The 20951-nt window shown below is 40.2% G+C and overlaps 1 protein-coding gene across 3 annotated transcripts in view; it reads right to left on the reverse strand.

The window, feature by feature from the left end:
* Positions 1-18703, reverse strand: part of tns1b (tensin 1b) — a 163835-nt gene extending 145132 nt beyond the window's left edge. For 2 of the 3 annotated variants that reach the window (XM_054614701.1, XM_054614700.1), the window contains exon 1: positions 18602-18703. In XM_054614701.1, the coding sequence (XP_054470676.1) occupies positions 18602-18703 (102 nt within the window). Of the gene's footprint in view, positions 1-2909; positions 3013-18601 lie in introns of those variants that run through there. The other variant, XM_054614703.1, reaches the window with a different exon arrangement.
* Between the last annotated feature and the right edge of the window lie 2248 nt (positions 18704-20951).

Below are 20951 nucleotides of genomic sequence, written 5' to 3' on the forward strand. Positions count from 1 at the left end.
CAGATTTTATTCAAGAATACTTATTTGTACAACTGACTCCTGTCAAACAACAGTTTGCGAACAATGGACAGCTACGTCAACAGTGGCATTTTCTTTTTTTTACTTCACGGCTAGGTAATCAAATTCAGCATAGTCTCACCACCAGATCGCTCTCCTGCATTCCCGTTAAAGCAGATTACACAATACTGGCAAGGGGACAGAGAAGTTTCCAGAGCAGGAGCGAGTGCAACATCATGCACACTTCCTGCCCCTCTGCAGTGCAAAACAATGGGCTGGTTTCAAGTCTCAATCTGGCAACGTCAGGTCTGTTGTCCGTTCTAGGAAACCAGACAAGAGGTTAGCGGAGTTAAGGGTCATTGTTCCTGAGAGAATAAGAGGGGAAGTGGCCAGTCATGGCTTTAATGGGGGGCTGACAGAGATGTTTTGGTCACAGCTGGTGGTATCCATTCGTTGATTTAATTTGATTTTACCAATCAATAACATACAGCGTAATACTTAATTTAAAAAATGTGTTTTAATGCTGTCTAGGCTACTGTTATCTCTACCCAGGAGTTATATCATTATTGTAAATACAGGTTGCTGTGGAATATCAAGTCAACATTAAAGATGGCCCACTGAGTTGGTATTCACTACCCAGCGCCATTTAGCCACAGCCTCTTCATCAGACTTATTATGTGCAGACACAGTGCTACAATGCAGCGCACTGCAGACTCTTTGATTAAACTTTGTGCTGAGCTTTCACCTTATGCCATATTTCCCATATATTTCAGCTGCCAATAGCAGAGTGCCTTGGTTTTGCTGACTGACATTACACCCTGTATGCACATGCTACTCTAAAACACTGTTATTGGCGTAATATAAATTGACATCCAGAAAGTATATTCAGAGTCTGCTGCAAAGACAGAACAAATTTAAAATTGAGTTAACCAATAGTCAATAATTACATTTGCATTGGAGTCCCATTTGTTTAAATATAACATTTCATGTTATTGCCCCTCCGCAAAGTGGCTGTGATAAATCCAGTAATTATCTCCTGCCACCCCCACTATCGATTCAAGGCGTCCATTTTTTGGGAATGAGTGCACGGCGAATGTAAGCACATGGCAGAAAGCCAGAGGGAATTAAGTGAAAGCTCATTTCATCTTCGAACATAGCAAAGAGGCGTTGCTCAATCTTAAGTCGGCAGATGGAAACAGTTGTGGCAAATTGGCAATCATGGGAAATTTAAGTCCGGATTGGTGACAAAACGGAGTGCACAATAAAATATTCTGTTTTAAGAAAAGCTATAATCTCGGCTGTCAACCCAAAGCCTCTTTGGACAGAAGGAGGAACAAAGAACTTCAAAGCTCCCAAGGCACCGGTTCAAATCTCAGTGAGTGCATGCAAGTGATACTGCCACCCTATAAAAATGTTGTATTCAAAATGTGATGTCATGAAATGGTGCAATATGGAAATCAATCGATACTTTTTATATACAATAAAAGTATCCATATTCACAAATAAATGTCCTCATTATTAGTATCAGATATGGCCTCTATGAAACCAATAAATCAGAAAAAAATTATTCCTGACAGCTTTGTCTGTATTGGGGGAGCAAATTATGAATTCCAAAATGGCAGGGGTGAGCTATTTAACCTTTAATTAGAATACACAGACGCACCCGCCAAACACAAAGTACCCACAGTGACCATTTCACCTTTCAAGCCGCAATTATCAACTGGCCTCAAACACCAGAGGCCTCTAAGCAGTCATCGGCTGCTTCGTAAATGTCCAGACAGGCCAGAAATGAACAGGATGCAGGCCAAGGTGATGAAAAGCTATGAAGGTCCAGTGAAGTGCCGGCACTGTCTTTCTTCACCTCCCTAAAGAACTGCAGGACCACCCATTACATGGAAATGTAGACTGTATATCCATTGTTTCAAAGTTCAACATTTTTTGATCACGTCACCGTCATGTCATTGTCCCCCTCACAGCATTATGAAGGTTAAATGAAGGTTAATTAAAGAAGGATAATGCTCTCTCCTCTGTTTACAGGAAACAGGCAACCAGCTGATGCTCACAATAGCATAAGAGTCAATGACAGACGTGGGCCAACCTCAGCGGACAGCCCCTTGTAAAACAGTCACCTGCGTGAAAGTTATTGCATTCTTCGCGACTGTAATGTCATTAGCTGTCGGGACACCTCCAAGAGTGTGGTACTTCCACATCAAAGGACAGGACAGAAGAGAGACGGACAGAGAGACATATGGGCAAATGGAGACCGTCTCTGAGGTCAAAACATAGAAAACTACACAAGGCAAAGTGTTAGTCATAAAATACCTATTTTATCAGGTTAAGACACAAACACTGTGGGCAATATTCTTTCAGTGGATCCTCCAGTATTTGGAGCAAGTAGGTTGTGAAAGGAAACGTGATTAACATCTAACGCTGCCACTCAAGACGTTTCTGCCTTCTCAGCCAACATGTTATCACAGATTTTGTAATTTTATAATTAAGAACATTTCGGAATGTTGAAAGCTAAACATATTCAGATTCAATGAGAGTTTCGAAAGGATCCAGATTCAATAAATGAGCTCAATAATGGATTGAGATTAAATAAAACGGTACACCCCAAATCGATTAACACATATCATAGCTCACTTGCATGAATGGAAAAGAGCTGCTGCCAAAGAAGAAAGAAATCGATCTAAAAACCTATGGTTTCCTTGGAAAATGTTTGGAAGTAACATTTATTTAATAAGTTTAAGTAAAGTTGCGCTAATAAATTAAAGTTGCAATAACCTCAAACACGCAAACCCACCAAAATCGTTTGCCTCCACACTTTGTGTGCTGGGGTTGGACTGTCCTCAAGATGGGAGCAAATCCCCGACCACCAACAGCTCAAAATGACATGTTGCAACAACACTCACCATCCAGAGGGACATCGCAGAGTTTTCTTTGAAGACACCTGGGCCAGTAATTCCCTTTCACAAATCCACAGCTTTCTTGAACACTGAACCAGCTTTTGTGGGATTAACAGGACTATGTTATTGTCCCCTCAAAGTTGGATGCACTGGCCAAAGAGAGCCTTGCAGTCTCGCCCTTATCCTGACATACTTCCTGAGCTGCATTGTTAGTAAGGGTAGAGGAAACACACACACACACACGCACACACACTATGGAAAGCCAGTGTCAGGACATCATAACATGGAAAGTGAAAATACCAGGAGCTGATGTTTGCTTTATGAGATTGTTGTGTTTCTTGTATTGTTGCCAAGGTCAGTGGTAATGCCATAAACCAAGTGGGATTGATCTTATTGACAATCAAACTATGGCTCTCTGTTAGCAGAACAAAGAAACTACTCCAGATGCTTCCAGGTGTTTGAGTTAACGCAAGTTTAAGGCACTTCTGCATTGGTTAACTCCCGGTTTGTCACTGCAAGTGACCTATTTCACTTTACAAGTACTCATTTATTTTATCATTAATATAGACTTGAGTTTATCTGCCTTTTAAGTAAAATGAAGATAGAATAAACTTAACTTAACTCTTGCTCAGTATCTGTGTTTACTTTTTGCGTTTTCCCGAATACAGGAGTTTCAGAACTGTTCCAGGCAAATTAATCAATACACTGGCATCTGAGGTGAAGAGGTCGCCCCCTTTGAAACGGGTCCCCCTAACCAAGTTCCAACTAAACGGGCCTCTCCATTGTTTTTTTTAACAGACCCTTGATGGGAACCACCTCGGACCTGACGGATTCATTGCCACTCATCCATGAGCGAGAAGGGGACTTTGGGAAGCAGAGCATGCAGGGTGAGAAACAGGAGAAGCATATCGGACGTTAACGCTCTCACAGTTTACTGTTCTCCACCAGACATGACTTTTACAAGGTTTTAAAGAAGGAGTGATGTTTACTTAGCTGGAGACATGGTGACAGCATACGCGCCTCAGAGGAGAGCATATTAGCAGAACGAACACACACACACACATTGAAAGTATGGTGATCGAAAAAGTACGCTACCACACAGGTTCATCATTAACTACTCATTAAAAATCCATGAGTCATGTCTTGTCCCAGTGAAACCATTTCAATTAATGTGGTCAGTACCATAAATGTACATTATGTATTTAAATTAATCTTTATGTATAAGTATGTATGTAATAACAAACTTTATTTTCAAAGTGATACAAAGAATCCCTTTGTTAACTGTTACAAGCAAGCCAAGTTTCTGCCAATGCATTTAGAAGGAGGGATCCTATTGTAAACATTTTGAAAACCCTGAACCAAAACTATATAGGGTTCATTCTTCCTAAAGCCCTTTCAAACCCCCCTCAGATGGATCAAAGTGTGCGTTGTGTGCTTAGGTTTTAACATGGGGGGGTTTACTTTCTGCTCGATTGTTATCGCTCCTCAAAGTGCTAAGCCATGAGTGAGGCCGCGTTGAATGCTGCTGCCAAAGGAGTGTCTGAAATGTCTGTGTGTTGCGAGAGTACTCCTCCCTGCCATGTGTGCTGGGGATAAGGCAAAGGCATGGGTTTAAATTGGAGGCGCATGTTGCATGACCTCACACTTGTCATGTGTGATAAAACCATATGAACATCACATTGCAGAAAGTGGTTGCTTTAGTACAAATAATTGTTTCGGGCTTACCGCAGCAACAAATCAGAACTCCGACTGAGCCCTTGCTGGTCTCCACAATCACTAAATGTCAGGATTATTGTAAGAAAAAAACTATGTATATATGACTTCGTTTGGCAGTGTAAGAAGCCCAACACGGCTAAAGCTGTTGGCCAGGCTGTAAACATGGCAACGGTGCCTTAAATAAACCCAGCTACAGATTACTAAAGATTAATGGTTTATGTCTATACAATCCTGGGCTGATGACTCATTTTGGTAAAACATGACTGAGTGCAAAAACATCTTTGAACAACTGTGTGAAAGCTCAGTCCATCACTTTTTAGTTTTTTAATTTTTTTAAAGAAAAAAAGGCTCCATGCATCCATTGGCTTTTTGTCACTAATCCAGGTTTGAGTATTGTTGGCAGGAAATGAAACAGCCCATAACAGCCCTGATCTGCCTCCTGGAGAACCAGAGCAGCTCACAGGCCAGATGACATTCGCAGTCCTCCAGCACCCTTCTCGAGATTGAACAAACAATTTGTCAGCATTGTTAATACGCAGTTAGCAAATGCTGGCAATGTCATGTTGATTGTCACTCACACACTGTAGAAAAATAATAGGAGGGTATCTCTGGCTCCCACGTTTTAGTTTTGATTAGTGACACATGCCTACTCCCAACTCATCAAATACCACAGCTCAGTGGCCCTAGCCTTCAAGCTATGAAGCCCTGGGAGTGAGTTTTGGACGGCGTGTCACATTTCCGCTAGTTACATGTATACAGTCTTGTTTCAAAATAAACTTCCAATGTAGGATTAATTAGGTTGGACTTTTAGGTTTACTGAAACAACGAAAGTACTTGGTTCGTGAAAAGATCGGGGTTGATGCGTAAAATAACAAACATAGCTGGCTTTGCGTAACTGTTACGTAACTGGCATTAGTAAAGTCCAGATGTTAGGTAACAAAACTACGTTAATTGACTGAGTTGTCGTGGAAGTATGGCACACTACTTGGTCCCCCTCAGGTACACAATGTTAGTTCTGTCAGCATTGTTGCCATTGTTTGCACTGCTAGCACTGTTGGCACCATTTGCTGCTAGCTGCTAGTTCAGCCGTCGCCGTGTGGATAGCCATGTGGAGAGCCATGTGGAGGCAATAGATAAGCTCTGAATTTAGCACCTTCAAGACTGAAAATAGATTTAAATTTGGCTAGGATTCAAGTTTAAATTCAGATAAAGGTTGTAGAGGAGAAGGTCAAGATAAGGGTTTTTAGGTGTTAGGAAGCAAGCAGCGTCTTTTCAAGTACAGTAGTACATAAGTGTGTGCGTGTGTTTCTTTGTCTGTGTGTGGTGCTGGTAGTGAGGACACCCCGCCTGTCAGCTTCAGACAAGATACACCCACTAAACACAGGGCGGAATTTCTTCCCCGCACCAACTGCAACCCATGGCGATGGAGAGCCTGCCCAGTAGCCAGGCATTATGCAAATGTAAATCACGCTTGACTGGCCGCAAGACTGTGTGTGTGTCCATCGCATGGCTTCACATTTCACCCAAACTTTATTGGTGCCAGTGGCCTTTTGTCTGCTTTAATTGAATTAACTTCTCAGAAATGGACCTTGTTGCAGGAGAAAGACAGGACATTACACAGCCATCACCCCGGCATGGGAGCTTTTAATAGTGTTGACATTGGCATCATTCAGTGCTTTAGAAGAATATGGGCTTCTCTTTCAGTAAAATTTATAACTTGGTAACATTTTCTTTTTTACATGAGACATTTGTCAGAGCCTCCGGACAAAATAGATTGGCAAATAAACAAATCACCATTAAAAGACTCATGTCACTTTTCTGTCATTTTGTGTCATGTTTCAGCCCCCTGGGAAAATGCTTTCAAAACAAATTCCAATGCTTTCACTTCAACAGTCACATCTTAATACTGGCTCCTTCCTACTTGTACCAGCCACTTTGGATGGCTGAAATAATTTCCAGTCTATAGAAAAAGGGCTGTTGGTCATGTGGTCCTACATGAACACAAAATGTTGAGCCAAAGTTGGAAAAGTTTTAGTTATTTCACAGGATTGAGCTCTTCTCACTGGTTTGAAATTGGTGTGGTTCAGTTGGGAAAAGTTGATGTCACATTTTTCTGTGCATCAATCAGAGTTTAGCAGGATTTCAATCAGAAGGTAATGAGAGTTGGTGGGTGGGTTGTTTTGTGGTGTGCTTACATTGCCATTGGAAACATGTCTTGGTAATAATGTACAGAGAGATAGAGGACTAGTGCAACACAGATATGCTGAAATAAAGACAACAACCACAGGACACATAATTCAACATCAAATGTACATGTATAGTAACGCCTTTTAAGTCCATGGGTATTCTTTGGGCAAGTATGCAAGTTTAAAAGGTGGGAAAAGTTAATGGCAATGTCCCCATCTGCTGGTTAAAAAGCACAGCTTTATTAAATACATACTGTACCATACTGTCGTCATGAACTACTTTGAAGTGCCTGTATGGACAACTGACTTCAGAAAAATACAGAACTCTGCATTGTTTTGACTACAAGCCACCGACTGTATTCACCGTTAGTGGTTATCTTCCTTCTTCTTTCATGTCTGCTTGTCCCTAGTCAAAATGGCACAGACCAACCCAGACATCAAGCAAACAGTGCCACATGGTTTTCCCCAGCAGATAAAAGAGTCGTGGAAATGCAAATGTTTGGCCAGTCTCTGAGCGAATGTGAAGCAAACCAGTTTCCGTCATCTTGATGTGTTTGACTTTGGCAGACTTGAGCAGACTTTAACTAAACAGCAAGTGATTTATGGGGCTTAGTATTGCTTAATATTTTATCTCAAACAACATTTGCAAATAACTAGTGGCTCTTAGTTAAGCCTACATCGTTTATCAGAAATGTGGGATTTACTGGTTTGGGACAATTCTGAAAATGTTCAACTTAATCTTCAACTTGAAGATCACTTTGAAACATTCCAGTGTTGCCAGCCAGTGAAGAAAAGAAATGTCAAAAAAGAATTTTATCTGAAATCAACTGTCAAAATTCAGAATTTAAAACATAACGGCCATACATTAATATTAGCATGAGGCAGGGGGACAACGTTGATTCCAAAATGATGTTAAGGATACAACTGGCTTCATGGTCGGATTCAAATTTATTTGAACAAATTCTGTATTAATTTGAATTAATTCAACGTGGATTGATATTTTAAAGGGGACTCGCTTTTCGGTGCTGGAGTGCCTACCAGCCAACAAACTGTGAAATCAGACAATGCATTCAGTTTTTCTGCGGGTGGCCTAGAAGAGAAAACATGTGATTTCGACATGCCATTTAGATTTGGCTCCCCTCCCTAAGTGACATGCAGGCTTATTGAAATACTGCCAAAGGTTTGACAACTACCTTTACAAAGGTGCGCCATATTTTTCTGGACTGGGCTTTTTACATGTGCCTTAAAGAGACAGGCTCTTCAACAGAGTGTTTCAAAGCAGATAAACATGTTCTTGTAGAAACCCAAAATACAAGTATGAACATGAAAATGAGCATTATATGTCCCCTTTAAGTGAGAACCATAATTAGGACCAGATCTGACTGTGATCAAGGCCCCTTTCAGATTTGGACCGTGAAGACCTCCAGTGTCACATACCTGAGAAGGCTTGAACAGCTATTAATATTTTTAAATTACATAAAATATTTGAAGATGCTATTAGACCCATCTTGGTATAAGACCTTAATAACTTCAATGCAAACTGTAACACCAGCACATCATTGATTGGCGTCTGACAATGTTTATACTGCAATATGACAAGCCTGACATATTTTTTTTTTTAAAAAGGTTTACCATTTGTTGAATTGCAGTCAATAACTTGACACACCGTGCTCCTATGTTGTAAAATATAATTGGGTGTTTTGACAAAAATCTTAGCACTTGTTCTGTAATGAACAAAAATTGATGGCAATGTTGTTCATGATGCATCAAGGATTTTACAAATGTAATCTTTTAGCAGATGAGGAAAATATGGATGACAGTTGATAGTTAGCATTAATGCGTGACGTGAAAGAGTTTTGACTTTTGTTTTGACAGCTTACATTATCTTTAGGTAGTGTGAATGAGTGCCTTGGCCATCAGTTTGGCAATATGGTCTCCTGCAAATACTCATTTCAGAGTCCAAACTTAAGAATGCAGATGGCAGGTGTTAAAGGATTGGCTACAGTAGGGCTTAGTTGGTAATATAAGACACAAGACAATCTCCCAAAATGACAAAGAGATCCCAGGAATGTGCGACAACAGTGAAAGTGCAGAGAAAGGAATGTTATCCAGTGAAATTATAAGTAACAGTGTTGCAGTAGACGTAGCTGCTAACTGATAATGCAGCCATTAAAACAGCTTGCTCGCTTTTATCTAATACTGTTTGAAGGCAGGCACTTTATCTAACTACAGACTGTTAAATCCATTACTGTTATCTCTGATGAGAGGAGCTCAACCTTTCAGGACAAATAAAGCATAGCATTAAAACATTCTGAGTATACTAAACCCTGGGATTAAATATAATTTACAATGCAAATATTGTATCTAATTAAAGAGTTGTATGTCTTAATGTCTAGAAATGAATACCAAAGGAACCATTAGCGTCAAAGTTCAGTTGCTACACAGTTATAAACAGACACTGACAACACAATACAATGATGCAGAGGTATTCAGGCTATTTCCAGAGTCGTGTCATGAAGGCTTGCCAAGGCAGACAGGCACGCAGAAGGCAAAGAAGTAGCAGATTATGTTCTCAGAATTTCTATGACAACTCTAATGTAAAAAAAATGAAGTGGGCTTAAAGGGTAAAACCCCTCAATTTAGGTAATCCAATATGCTATTCTTACAGTCTGGGAAAGTCCATGCAGAACCTCAGAAACTAGGTCTGTTTTTGCCCAATACCCTGTTGCTGCTGTTATTTAATCCTACTTGCTGCTTATCTCTTGGGAGTGTTTATAATGAGGCTGTTACATACAGTTTACTATGTCCCATGCACAGCTGTACAGAGTAAAAACAACATGACACAAGAGCTATACTTATAAAACAACCTATACTTTAGCTTGTATGTCGTTATTGGATGAGTAACAAGAAATTACATAGTTTGTCCACCAAAAAGTGGTGACAACTTTATTATTCAGCTGTAAAATGTCATTGTCACATTTTTTTAGAGGATCTGTTTAGAATAAACGGGTTTGTCTTGGCCGGAATTTTAAATGATACATGTAGAATAAAATGTTTTTGATGAAATATCACAACTTTAAGCTTAGTTTCGGTTGCGTTTTCTGACGGAAGCGTTCATCACTCATGTATTCAAGGACCGTCGGAAAGATGAACTTTTTTAACTTCTGGCTATGATATGCTGTGTAGTTTGGGAAATTGTTTAAAGAAAACATGCTTTTCCATCCCGCAGGCGGGTAATATGGGGTATATTCTGATTTCATACCTTAAAAACCATGAGGTATAAATCCGAAGTGAAATAAAACTAATCCATAAAGATTAACACACTGATAAAACTAACATTAAAGTACCTGAAAAATGATGATTCCTCCTGACTTTGATGCTAAAAACCTCTAGGCTAAATCTAATGTGTTCCTAAAGCAGCCCTGCCCACAGATTTACAGCATTGCCTAATGGACTAATGCAACCAGAGAGATTGCAGGGATCACCATCTAAGAATAAAAAGATATAACTAAATCTGTAGACAAATTCCCATCATCTCATTTTACATATCAATTTATCGCCTTATATACATGTGAGAACAAAATAGAATCAGTATATTTTCAGTGTGAACACAGCCTTGGAGGTACCGTAAATAAACTCCCGACCCGTGTATATACGATATTAATGTGTGGCAGGCGCTTGTGCAGGATTTCAGGCGCGTGCAACACATGTGCAGCATTGGGTCGAAGAGTGTGATTTAATTAAAGATTCCTTTGCCTGATGCATAGCATGGGACACACCCGCTCTCATTAACAGGGATCAGGACAGGAACATGTGCTGTTTTCTTCTTTTTTTATGGAGGGCTATTGAGTTTCTACTCCTGTTCTACTAATAATAGTGGCATTGCAAACTTTTTTACAGAACAATCAACTGTTGTGTCCCCTTGTGTTGTCTTTAAGACACTGGAGACCCAGAAAAAAGATTTAAAGAGTTCCGTTTCTCCAAAAACATTAATAAAGAAGTATATGAACGTGTTCACAATGCCTTGGTCACTGTTCAAGTATTAGTATTACACAATCCAGTGAATGCTTTATTTTCTACACAGCATTGCTTGTGACAGTGAGTAGTCTTTATGTTTATCAGACACTTTATGGTTACTATCATAATGTTCATCACGTTTCCCCTCCAAGTCCAGTGAGAAACCACATTCCAGTGCAAATACCTCTAAAATTCCTCCCAAGCGGAATGTCTAAGTGTGCAAACCTATCCTTTTAAAAAACCAGTGAGGGCGAACAAGCAACAATGATCTGCCTCAGCTTGTAACAAGCAATGGTGCAAAATAGAGAGAGAGAGAGATAGAGAGAGAGAGAGGGAGAAAAAAACAAGGGTCTTTCTTCCTGTGTGTATTCAGAGTAAATGCAGCATGTCAAAGGGGGGATTTATTACGTCCGCAAAGAAAAACATTCTCCCGATGATGAAAACATGATTGGGCGACCTGGGTAGCCCAGCCTAACTTCTGCTCCACTGTCACAGTAATTACCCTCGGAGCCCCGTGGCATCCGACCTTGGTGAAAAAGACCCCGGGAAAAGAGAAGAGCCACAAAGACGCATTTTGAGGCGAAAGGGATGCGACCTGGGAGAGCCGAGCTCCCTGTCCATCACTCGGAAGTGTTGTGAATGGCTACAAAGGCCCCCAGAGTGAGACTTTGTGAGATTTTCGACGTTGCCAAGAGCCAAATGCCACATCGCCTTGCCAAGTATTAGGGATAAGACAAGAAAATCCCCCCCACACGTAGAGAAATATCAACAAAACTGCAGCATAAAGGCCACATTCACGGGCGCACAAAGCCATAGAGGCTGTATGGTATAGGGCTAAACGGAGTGTATTATGTTGCACTGATGCCACAAGGTCTGAGGAAGAGGTGGAGGTTAGGCCTCCGCTTTACATTCCAAGAAAAGGGGCACACAACCGTGACTCCGGGGGAAAATACAGTTGCCCTGTGCCTTAATCTATGATTCTGTCCGTCATTCTATCCACTGTGCATTGCCAAGTAAATTAAAGACACTTTAAGAAGCTCAATGAACGCCTTTTGTATCCCATTATCTTCTTGTTCCACAGGCTTTGTGGGCAAGGTTACGCATCACTGACTCAGTAATGTCTTGAAAGGCTGTTTGGAAAGGAAATATCCGCTCATCGGATTCACACATCCTTTCACCACGAGGCTTTGAAAGAAAAGGCGTTGACTTCCAAAATGGATTAAAAAAGCTCAAATTATCACACAATTGCATGCTAACTATTGTCTAGGATGTCTTTTCAAATGTTATGTTAACGTCTACATTCCTGCATAGCATTTTGAATACTCTGATGTTGTATAGAACAATCTATGAATTGAACATGTCACTTTACATTTACACAAATACTCTTATCTATATTAACACAACGTTTGATATTTTAATACTTAATGGTTAGGATTTTTAGGTCATTATCTGGAGCTTATGTCAACAAACTTTAATATCGGTGAGGTGAGGTGCCTGCGCAGAACCCAAAGGATATTAAAAGACAACACCCACCCCAGCAAAAGCCCAGTTCAACCTGCTGCCGTCTGGCAAGAGATACGAATGTATCCTCTGTCGTACCACCAGACTACAGAGCAGCGTCTTTCCTTAGCTGTAAGACTCCTCAACTCACTGGTGTGAACAGCTGCATATTGCGGCTCTTCACGATACTTCCAATCCTGTCTTAACCCGGTTCCTTTCCTCTTTTGCCTGCTCTGCATCAAACAGAACTTGAGGGGCTAACTACTTGTCCAGTTTTGCTGTTGTTACGTGTTAGATGACAGTGATTACCATGTCAGCAGAGGGTAGAGCAATGAGGAAGTGCACAGTAGACAGGGCAGGTAGATTTTGTCTTTAAATGTTTTGAATTTATTCAATTATTATCTTTATTATCACTTTTTTTGTTAATAGGTGCCACGTCTAAAGATGGTACCTCTACAAACAAGAGACACAAAAGAGGAGGGATGAGTAAGTTTCATGCCTACATGTGTGTTGACTCTCGGGATAGTATTAAGCCTAAATGAGAAAAGTTGATCATGAAAAGAAATAATTGAAGGCGATAAAGAATGCCTGAGAGCGTTATTGCATTATATTCCATTCATTTTTGAATTTTGTGTTTTCCTTTATATTAATGAAGATATTTCTACCATAAATTGATGCATACAAATTTAAAACAATGCAGGATATGAAGTGTTTGACGCTCAAACTTTCCCCAGACTCCCACTTAATATGTCCCCACCAATGTTGAAACAAACTTACATCCTTTGCTTTTTAACACTGAAATGTATTCAAACATAGTGCATATATAATCATGAATGCATCTGAAGTTTATAAGCAGATTAAAAAACTGCTCGTCATAGTTTTTCTTTTCTTGTTCTTTTCTCTCCGTGTATTTTTTTTTCTTTTTAATTTCATGATTGTGCATATCTCATTAAGTGTAAAGGAGGAGAGAAAAGCATTTTAAGGTGTGCAAATAATATTTGCTGGTCAGAGCTAGTTTAACCTGCTTGGAGCAGCATGTGGGAGAGAGGTTTACCACATCAAGACAGACGGCTACAGGTAAGGTTCATAGCTTAACTATTTATCTGAATCCTCTACATAACACCATCATGTAAAATCCAGTTAGCGTATTCTGCCCAGTCATGTGAAGAAAAGGTATATTCAAAGAAGCTTCCTACTCTGAAACAAAATGCAGAAATGTCCACGAGAGGTTAAATTCCTATGTGCATGGGCATTAACAGGTAAAATGACAGGGGGTTAACCTTGCTGAGGCATCACCACCCTCTCCCGGGTCAAGCACACACTGGGCACCGTTCCACAGAGGAACACACAGAGAGGGTCTTGTTCTGCGGCCCATGTGTAGGTCAGTGCCGGCAGGTCGGAGTGAAATGATAGGCCTCCCCAGAGACGCAGCACAGAGGGCACACTGTTTCCCCCTCAGCTAAAGCATCCACTGGAATGCAATATAGGGCGGCAGGTAACTTTCAGTTCACCGCATACCTTTATCGAAAATCTTCCAAATCCCAGGAAAGCCCCCGTCTGCCGTCTGACACTTTGGTGGGAATTCAGGTACGGGGTAGTAAGAGAACTGAACTTGGCAGGCATCAAACTGAAATGTGGATTAGTTTCTTAAGGAGGGATGGTCGGCGGTGTTACTTATGTTGAGAGTTTGGTCTGCCGGTTTCTTTGATCCCTGTAAAGGCTGGCAAAAAGATGCCTGCCCTCGACTGGATAAAATATCGTTTGTTGTTTGCTATAGTTACCATCATGTGCATGTGTAAACATTAAGCATGACTGAAATTATGTCTACAACTTTTATACAAACATAAAAAACATTTAAAAAAACCAATATAAATCAAAATAATGTCTAACTTGTGCTATGATTTAGTCCCATATATACTAAACAAGTCTAGCAGTTGTTTCAATGTCTGTATGTAGTCAACAACTGACTGTCAAATTAAATAAAGTTCAATTGAATAATATCTCAACCATATTTATTGTCAGTTTTCAAATTGAACTGGATGAATTATAAATAATAAATAAATGTTCTTCTCTCACATCAAGTAAAATAAGGTCTGCATTTAAGAATAAACTACATAATAGGAAGCTTTTGAAAAATGTTTATCTTAAAATAAAGTACTTTATTTTAGAAAAAATTCAACTGAATTGCCCTGCAGCTTTACATTCAGTTCAACAGCTTCTTCCCCTCAGCTGTCAGCTTACTAAACTCTGCACCACGGTGATAGCCCCCCCCCACACCACCCACACACACACACACACACACACACACACACACACACACACACACTCCTCCAGTGACTATACATACTTACATCTTACTGTTTAGACTATATATATACTGTATATATATCTTGCATTTCATATCCACTGTCCATACTGTTTATACTGTCTATTATACTACTCATACTGTTATTTTTCTTTTTTTTTATACTCTATCTGTTATGTATACTGTTATTTATCCAGCACATTGCACTGCACCTTTACTGCTTCTTTTTGCACTTCTGGTTAGATGCTAAAACTGCATTTCGTTGTCCTAGTACTTGTACTCTGTGCAATGACAATAAAGTTGAATCTAATCTAATCTAATCTATCTGTGGTTATGGGAACCACTTGTTTCAGTTGTTTCCCTCTCTGTTAACATCATGGCTGGGCAGTGACCTAATGTGTTAGGATTCTGGTCATATTGGGCTCTTAGGTCGTCTATTCTTTGTGCCGTCATTTCAGATTTGAGTGGCTACGTTTGCTCAAAAGAGTTGTTCTTTTATTTGTAGCAGCTTCACATTGCCACTTTTAATAATCGCCACGGTCTCTGAACATATGAGACACACTGGTTTTGAACTGTCCTTGGGAAGAATGAACATGTAAGAGTCTGTCCGTTCTCGGTCAAAGGCTCTGCTCTTGCTGTCGACTTTTCTCTTTTTGGAGAAAGCCATATAGAAAAATAACTTTTCTGACTCACGTACTTCTCCGACTCTTCGGTCCCTCTCCGCGAAGCTTATCGGAATACACATATTTGATTGGCTGAGTAGTATTATGTGATATGATTTACAATGCATGCAATTGGTCCGTGTGTTTTCTGGACTGCTGAACAAGTGCGGTAAAGATTGGAAAAGCTGTACGGGTGTAAAAAGAAGCGCTCCATCAAAATTGAATAATACTACTAATAATACTACTTTTTATTTATCGTTGTAGGTCCAGGCCATGATACAACTGGGTATCAACTGGGCCGCGATCCTGGGTACGGCCCCCCTATTAGTGACCCCTGCTCTAGGGTACTTCTGTGCAGTTGCATACAAATTCAATGTGTCTCCTCTAGATGAGGCAGTGCAAACTGAGGTGTAGATACCTGTGTAAATTAAACTACCACTGTTTAGCTCCATTTCATCTAGAGACAAAGTAAAGACAGAAAAAAAATGGTGCATACTTTGCCAGCTAGCCTGTACAGTTGTTGGCTTTTTCTAAATCAAAAGCATTCCAGCAGACAAAATCTGGGCAAATAAAACAAGGTGAACATTCACAATGATTTAAATCTGAACATTTATTTTGATAGTTTCACTCTTGCTGACCAGATCGGCTACTCATCCCTTGACACGGGAAACACTATCAGCTATTCTGAGCTAATGTGCTGGGAGTGGCTGCTCAAGGTTTTATATTGGGTTGTTAGCAAAAGCTTTTGGGACTCTTTCATACAGAAGAAGAGAACTAAAACAATGAACTGAACTTTTATAGGATAGTGTTCTCCATGAAGTCCATGACCTGGTTTGCAAGCTGTGCCAGCCCAACAGTTCAATGAATTATCCTCATTTAATGACATTCTTGCAAAAGTTGTCTTTCCAGTCAGATTGTGTTCTGTTTTTCAGCAGTGTACTGCCATTATATAACAACCCCCAGATGCAAAACACAAAGCGCACATTCTTCCTGAAGCGTATTCAAGACCCCCTCATCTGGTTCAAAGTCTTGGCTGTGTACTTTGGTTTTACATGAGGGTTTAACTTTCTGGCCGATTGTTATCGCTCTTCAAAGTTCTGCGCCATGGGCCTCCCTGAGCGCTGCTGACAGGAGCAGCCAAAAAACTCTTCTTCTTCTTCTTCTTCTTCTTCTTCTGGGACAAAAACCACAAGCATCACACATACTAAAGGAGCAATTATGACAGGAAGCGTTTTCTCTGCACCTGAGCACACCTTCAACACACTCATTAGCATGAAAAAAAAGCTAATGGTATGCAACAAAAAAAAAAGGGCGAGAACAGCGCCTGGCAAAGTAAATAAGCACAGAGATTTAAGAGCATTCTACAGTGCCTTTGAGATAAATCACTGCATTTGGAGATCGAGTGATCCAGATTCTGATTATGAACTGTGTTTCAGCTTTCCTACTTTCTTCAGATGGTCATACAGAACAGAAATGACTTTTTAAATCATAAGGGTTTGTTTACACTGAGCATGACTGACACTTGGCAGCTTCCCTTGAGTGACCTTTTTCAACACTTTAGCGCCACTTTATTACTTCAACCACAGCTCTGCTGGCTGGAGTCATGGCATTCGTTTCCCACAGCTCTCCATGCGCCCACAGCCGAACACCCCTCTGTGCCAGCTGTTTGTCCGTGCCACCAGACAACTCAGCATATCTGGGAAAGTGTCTCTTTTGTGTTACTTCCCTGCAGCACAGGAACTATACTGGTTAACATAAAGAATATGTATATACACTTTATATTAACCAGTATATAGTCCAGTATATATGGGCATCTAGGACAGTGATCCCCAACCAGGGGTATTTGTACTCAAGGTATGAAGTTAATATAGTATTACTGGAAAGATTGTGAAATAGCTCAGATAAGACAAATGGTTGGCTAAAAGAATATACAAACATATTTGTATTTATGATGAAAATACACAGCCAAAGAGGCTTTTTTAACTATAGTGTATTTTTTTGCATCAATAGCCAATAAACTTCCAGGCAGTCTGCACAGAATACGCCTCCCACAATCTCAGTCAGTTGTAAAAACCTTATCAGCTTATCGAGTGTGTGAAAACTAGTTTGCAATTGATCAGAGGAGCCAAACTAAATGGCTTCCTGAAACTGAGAAAAAGATTTGAAGACGCTTTACAGACATTTATACATAAAACTTAAAACACACAGCATTCGTCAGACATTAAAAGCAATTCTGAAAAGGTGAATTTTGATTTCTGATCTGAACATTGAAAGATCATTGCAGTCTCGGATGCGTTTGGGGAGAGAGTTCCAGAGGGAGGGGGCAGCTATGGAGAAGGCTCTGTCGCCCCATGTCCGGTGCTTGGTCCTGACTAGCAGAGAAAGGAGGTTGGCATCAGAGGAGCGGAGCCGACGGGATGGAGTGTGGTGATGGAGCAGGTCGGTGAGGTAGGAAGGGGCCTGATTATGGAGGGCTTTGTGACTGAGGACTTTGTATACAAACACAAGCCAAGGGCACATTTCATTTAAAAAAAATAAAAATAAAGCAACCCTGACTAGTCTGCTGTAAGAAGTGAGGATTAGGGTCAGACAGAGAAATCAGTGCAGGTCACTGACCACATTCCACAGGGCTGAAATAAGAGTCTCTCCCTGCAAAGCACTATTATATTTAACAACTCATACAAATCTAACTAAACACCTAAACGCCTCACACACACCAGCAGAGCGTTAACTTCCATTACATCAGTAAAGGTAAGGTCACTGCTCATGATCCCTGTGCGTTATGGGTTTTTTTGTCTTGGGAGTGCAAGCATGACTGAACTTGGGCCTTTTGGCAGTCATTACAGTGAATGGTTTACCTCATTCACTCACAGAAGCCGTGTGAATGGCTGATGTCAAAGCAGGTATTAGACTCACAACAGCTACAGGCCACCTGGATTGATGGTCTTTAACAAGCTGCTTCTTCCTTATGTAACAACCACCGGGCTATATATCACGCTCTACCATGTGAACTGGCTGAAACGTCACTGTTGATAGTGAGTGTGAACGTGTTTTTTTTTTTTTTGTTTGTTTTTTTCTCAATAAACTCTTTAAGTTCAGTTTGTCAAGTGGAACCAAAGGTCAAAAGTTCTTATCTGAATCCACGTCCGACATAAAGATAAGTCAGTTGGGTTATAAAGCATACATTGGCAAGCAAATAAACATGAATGAAAACAACCTGCGCAAAACGCGCACGTCCCCACGTCTGCACAAACCTCTCACTGTCAGCTCGTGTTTTGACGCAGTTCTTCTTAACAAAGCAGTTCTTCTTACCTTTTTCAGGTTCTCCTCTTTCTTCTTCTCCTCTTCATGCTGCCAACCGGGCATTTGCAGAAAGTCCTCTTCACAGCAGATGAAGCTCACGGTGCATCCCATCCGAGCAAACCCAGAGCGCGCACGTCCAAACCCATTCAAACCAAACAAACACCGCTCGCCGCTGCGCGTCCCCTGCGCGTCCCCTGCGCTCCTCTGCTCTGCGCGCACTTTACTGCGACTTTATTCCGCTCAAACAGGATGCTAATGTGCAAAGTCGCTCCGACATCACTGCGACGTTTTTTTGTTTTGTTTTTTTCTTCTTTAAAAAAAGTTTCGATGAGTTTCCCGCTCTTGTTTTTAAGCCACCATGCGACTGACTGACTGCCACACTGAGGTGAAGTAGTGACCTCCCACTGCAGACAGACTGAGGACACAGACAGGTAGCATGCAGCGCTTTGACATGTCTCTCTCCCTCCCTCTCTCTCTTTCTCTCTCTCTCTCTCCCTCTCTCTCTCTCTCTCTCTCTCGCTCTCTGTGCAATCCACTGTGCAATATTAACAATCATTCTGTCAGTTTATATCATATTTTGGTTATTGTTGTTTTAGTTTTTTTCTGTTGTATTATACTTTTACTGTGTGAGTACTTATTTATTATACTTGTTTTGATCCTGTTTTTCTACCTATGTCTCTTATCTGTTTGTTTGCACTGTCCAGAAAAAAAACAGGATCAAAACAAGTATATGGGTTTGTTTGTTTCCAATCAGAAGGTCGGTGGTTTGATACCTGGCTTCGGTATTCTGTCCTTGGGCAAGACACTTGCCATGCTGTCATGTTGCAAAAAAGAGTCTGATGTCCCCATTGTAGGTCATCAGTGTGTAATGGGTGAATGATATTATATACTACTTATTTATCTTATCTTATCTTAATGTCCACTGCTGTCATGTTGAAAAAAATGTCCCCATTGTGGGACTAATAAAGGTTTATCTTGTTCTCTCTCTCTCTTTCCTCCACACACACCTTTATGTTTGTATTTTTTCATATGGTTTCGTTATTGTTGGTTCAGGCTGTCACTCAAAACTAGAAAGTATCAACACAATTAGAACAACTGTGTTTCTCCTGTGTTTTTACATTAGCTGGTGTGTCCATTTTGACCTGTGAGTCTCCACATGTGGCCCGGGCTCATAGACAACCTCTAGTCCCAGCTGATTCACCAAACAACTGGACTGAGATCAGTCCTTGCACTCAGTGCAGGAATCCCAGTAGTCTGAGCAGCACTGAAAGTTAATGGGCTTTATTTTATTTTCATGCAATTATGCTGCCCCCTGCTGAGTAACATGTGGAGTGTCAAAGGGTATGGTATTGATTGCCTATATTTAATTAAAGCCTCAATGACTCTTTGTTTTATTTTCTAACATTCATTCAGGAGGAGAAAGACCATCATAGGCCATAGTTTTTTTCCAGTGGAAGTGGAAGAGGAAGAAATAAATAGATCCTTCATTGAAAATCTTACTTAAGTAAGAGTATTTTCCGTAAAAAGTTCTTTAAGTATCAAAGTCAACATACTTGTTTTGCAGGAAAAATGCCTTCTGCAACTTATGTATTATTGCATGACAATTTTTTAACGTTAATACTGATGCATTGTTGTTTAAGCAGAATTTTACTGTTGGAGCTAGTCTAAACTGCTTTATATAGTTTCATCCAGTGGTTCCCAACATAGGGGTCCAGCACCTTTGGATGATCACACAGTACATCTGAGGGGTTGTGAGATGATTAATGGGAGTTCCGCTTTACAAATAATTTTTGTCTGGTGGACAGATTTCGCTCTTTGAGCCTTGTCCAACTATTTCAATTTAACTATAGGAGAAGTTTAGTAGGAAAATGTCTCTTTTGTGGAACTGGTCAAAGACAATTTGTAAACATCTGAAACATGACAAGGAGCCCCAACGAGACACTGCTGCTTTGGCCATTGGTTACAAATCAAAAAGGATGGGAACCACTGGTGTAATCTTTAGTAATGCATTGGATTTTTCAAGCGGATCAATATTTTAGTTTTTTATTGTAATCTGAACAGTAACTAGTAACTAAATCTTGTTATAAATGTAATGGAGTAAAAAGTACAACATTTCCCATACCTTACTGGAGGCACACATATATATTACAGAAAAGGCAGATTAAAAAAATATGTATATATGTTAATATAAACATTTATCAGAATCAAGATACAATACAATACATTTGTCTTGGTGTTTATTGCCAAAGTAGTGCAAAAGTAAATAATCATAAAAAGAAAAAAATAGAATCAAAAATATAACATGAACAATATATTTCAAGAATATGTATCATATATTTGTGTGTCAAATAAAAAAAGT

This window comes from Anoplopoma fimbria, chromosome 16, assembly GCF_027596085.1.
Source record: "Anoplopoma fimbria isolate UVic2021 breed Golden Eagle Sablefish chromosome 16, Afim_UVic_2022, whole genome shotgun sequence".
In the NCBI taxonomy this organism is placed as follows: domain Eukaryota; kingdom Metazoa; phylum Chordata; class Actinopteri; order Perciformes; family Anoplopomatidae; genus Anoplopoma; species Anoplopoma fimbria.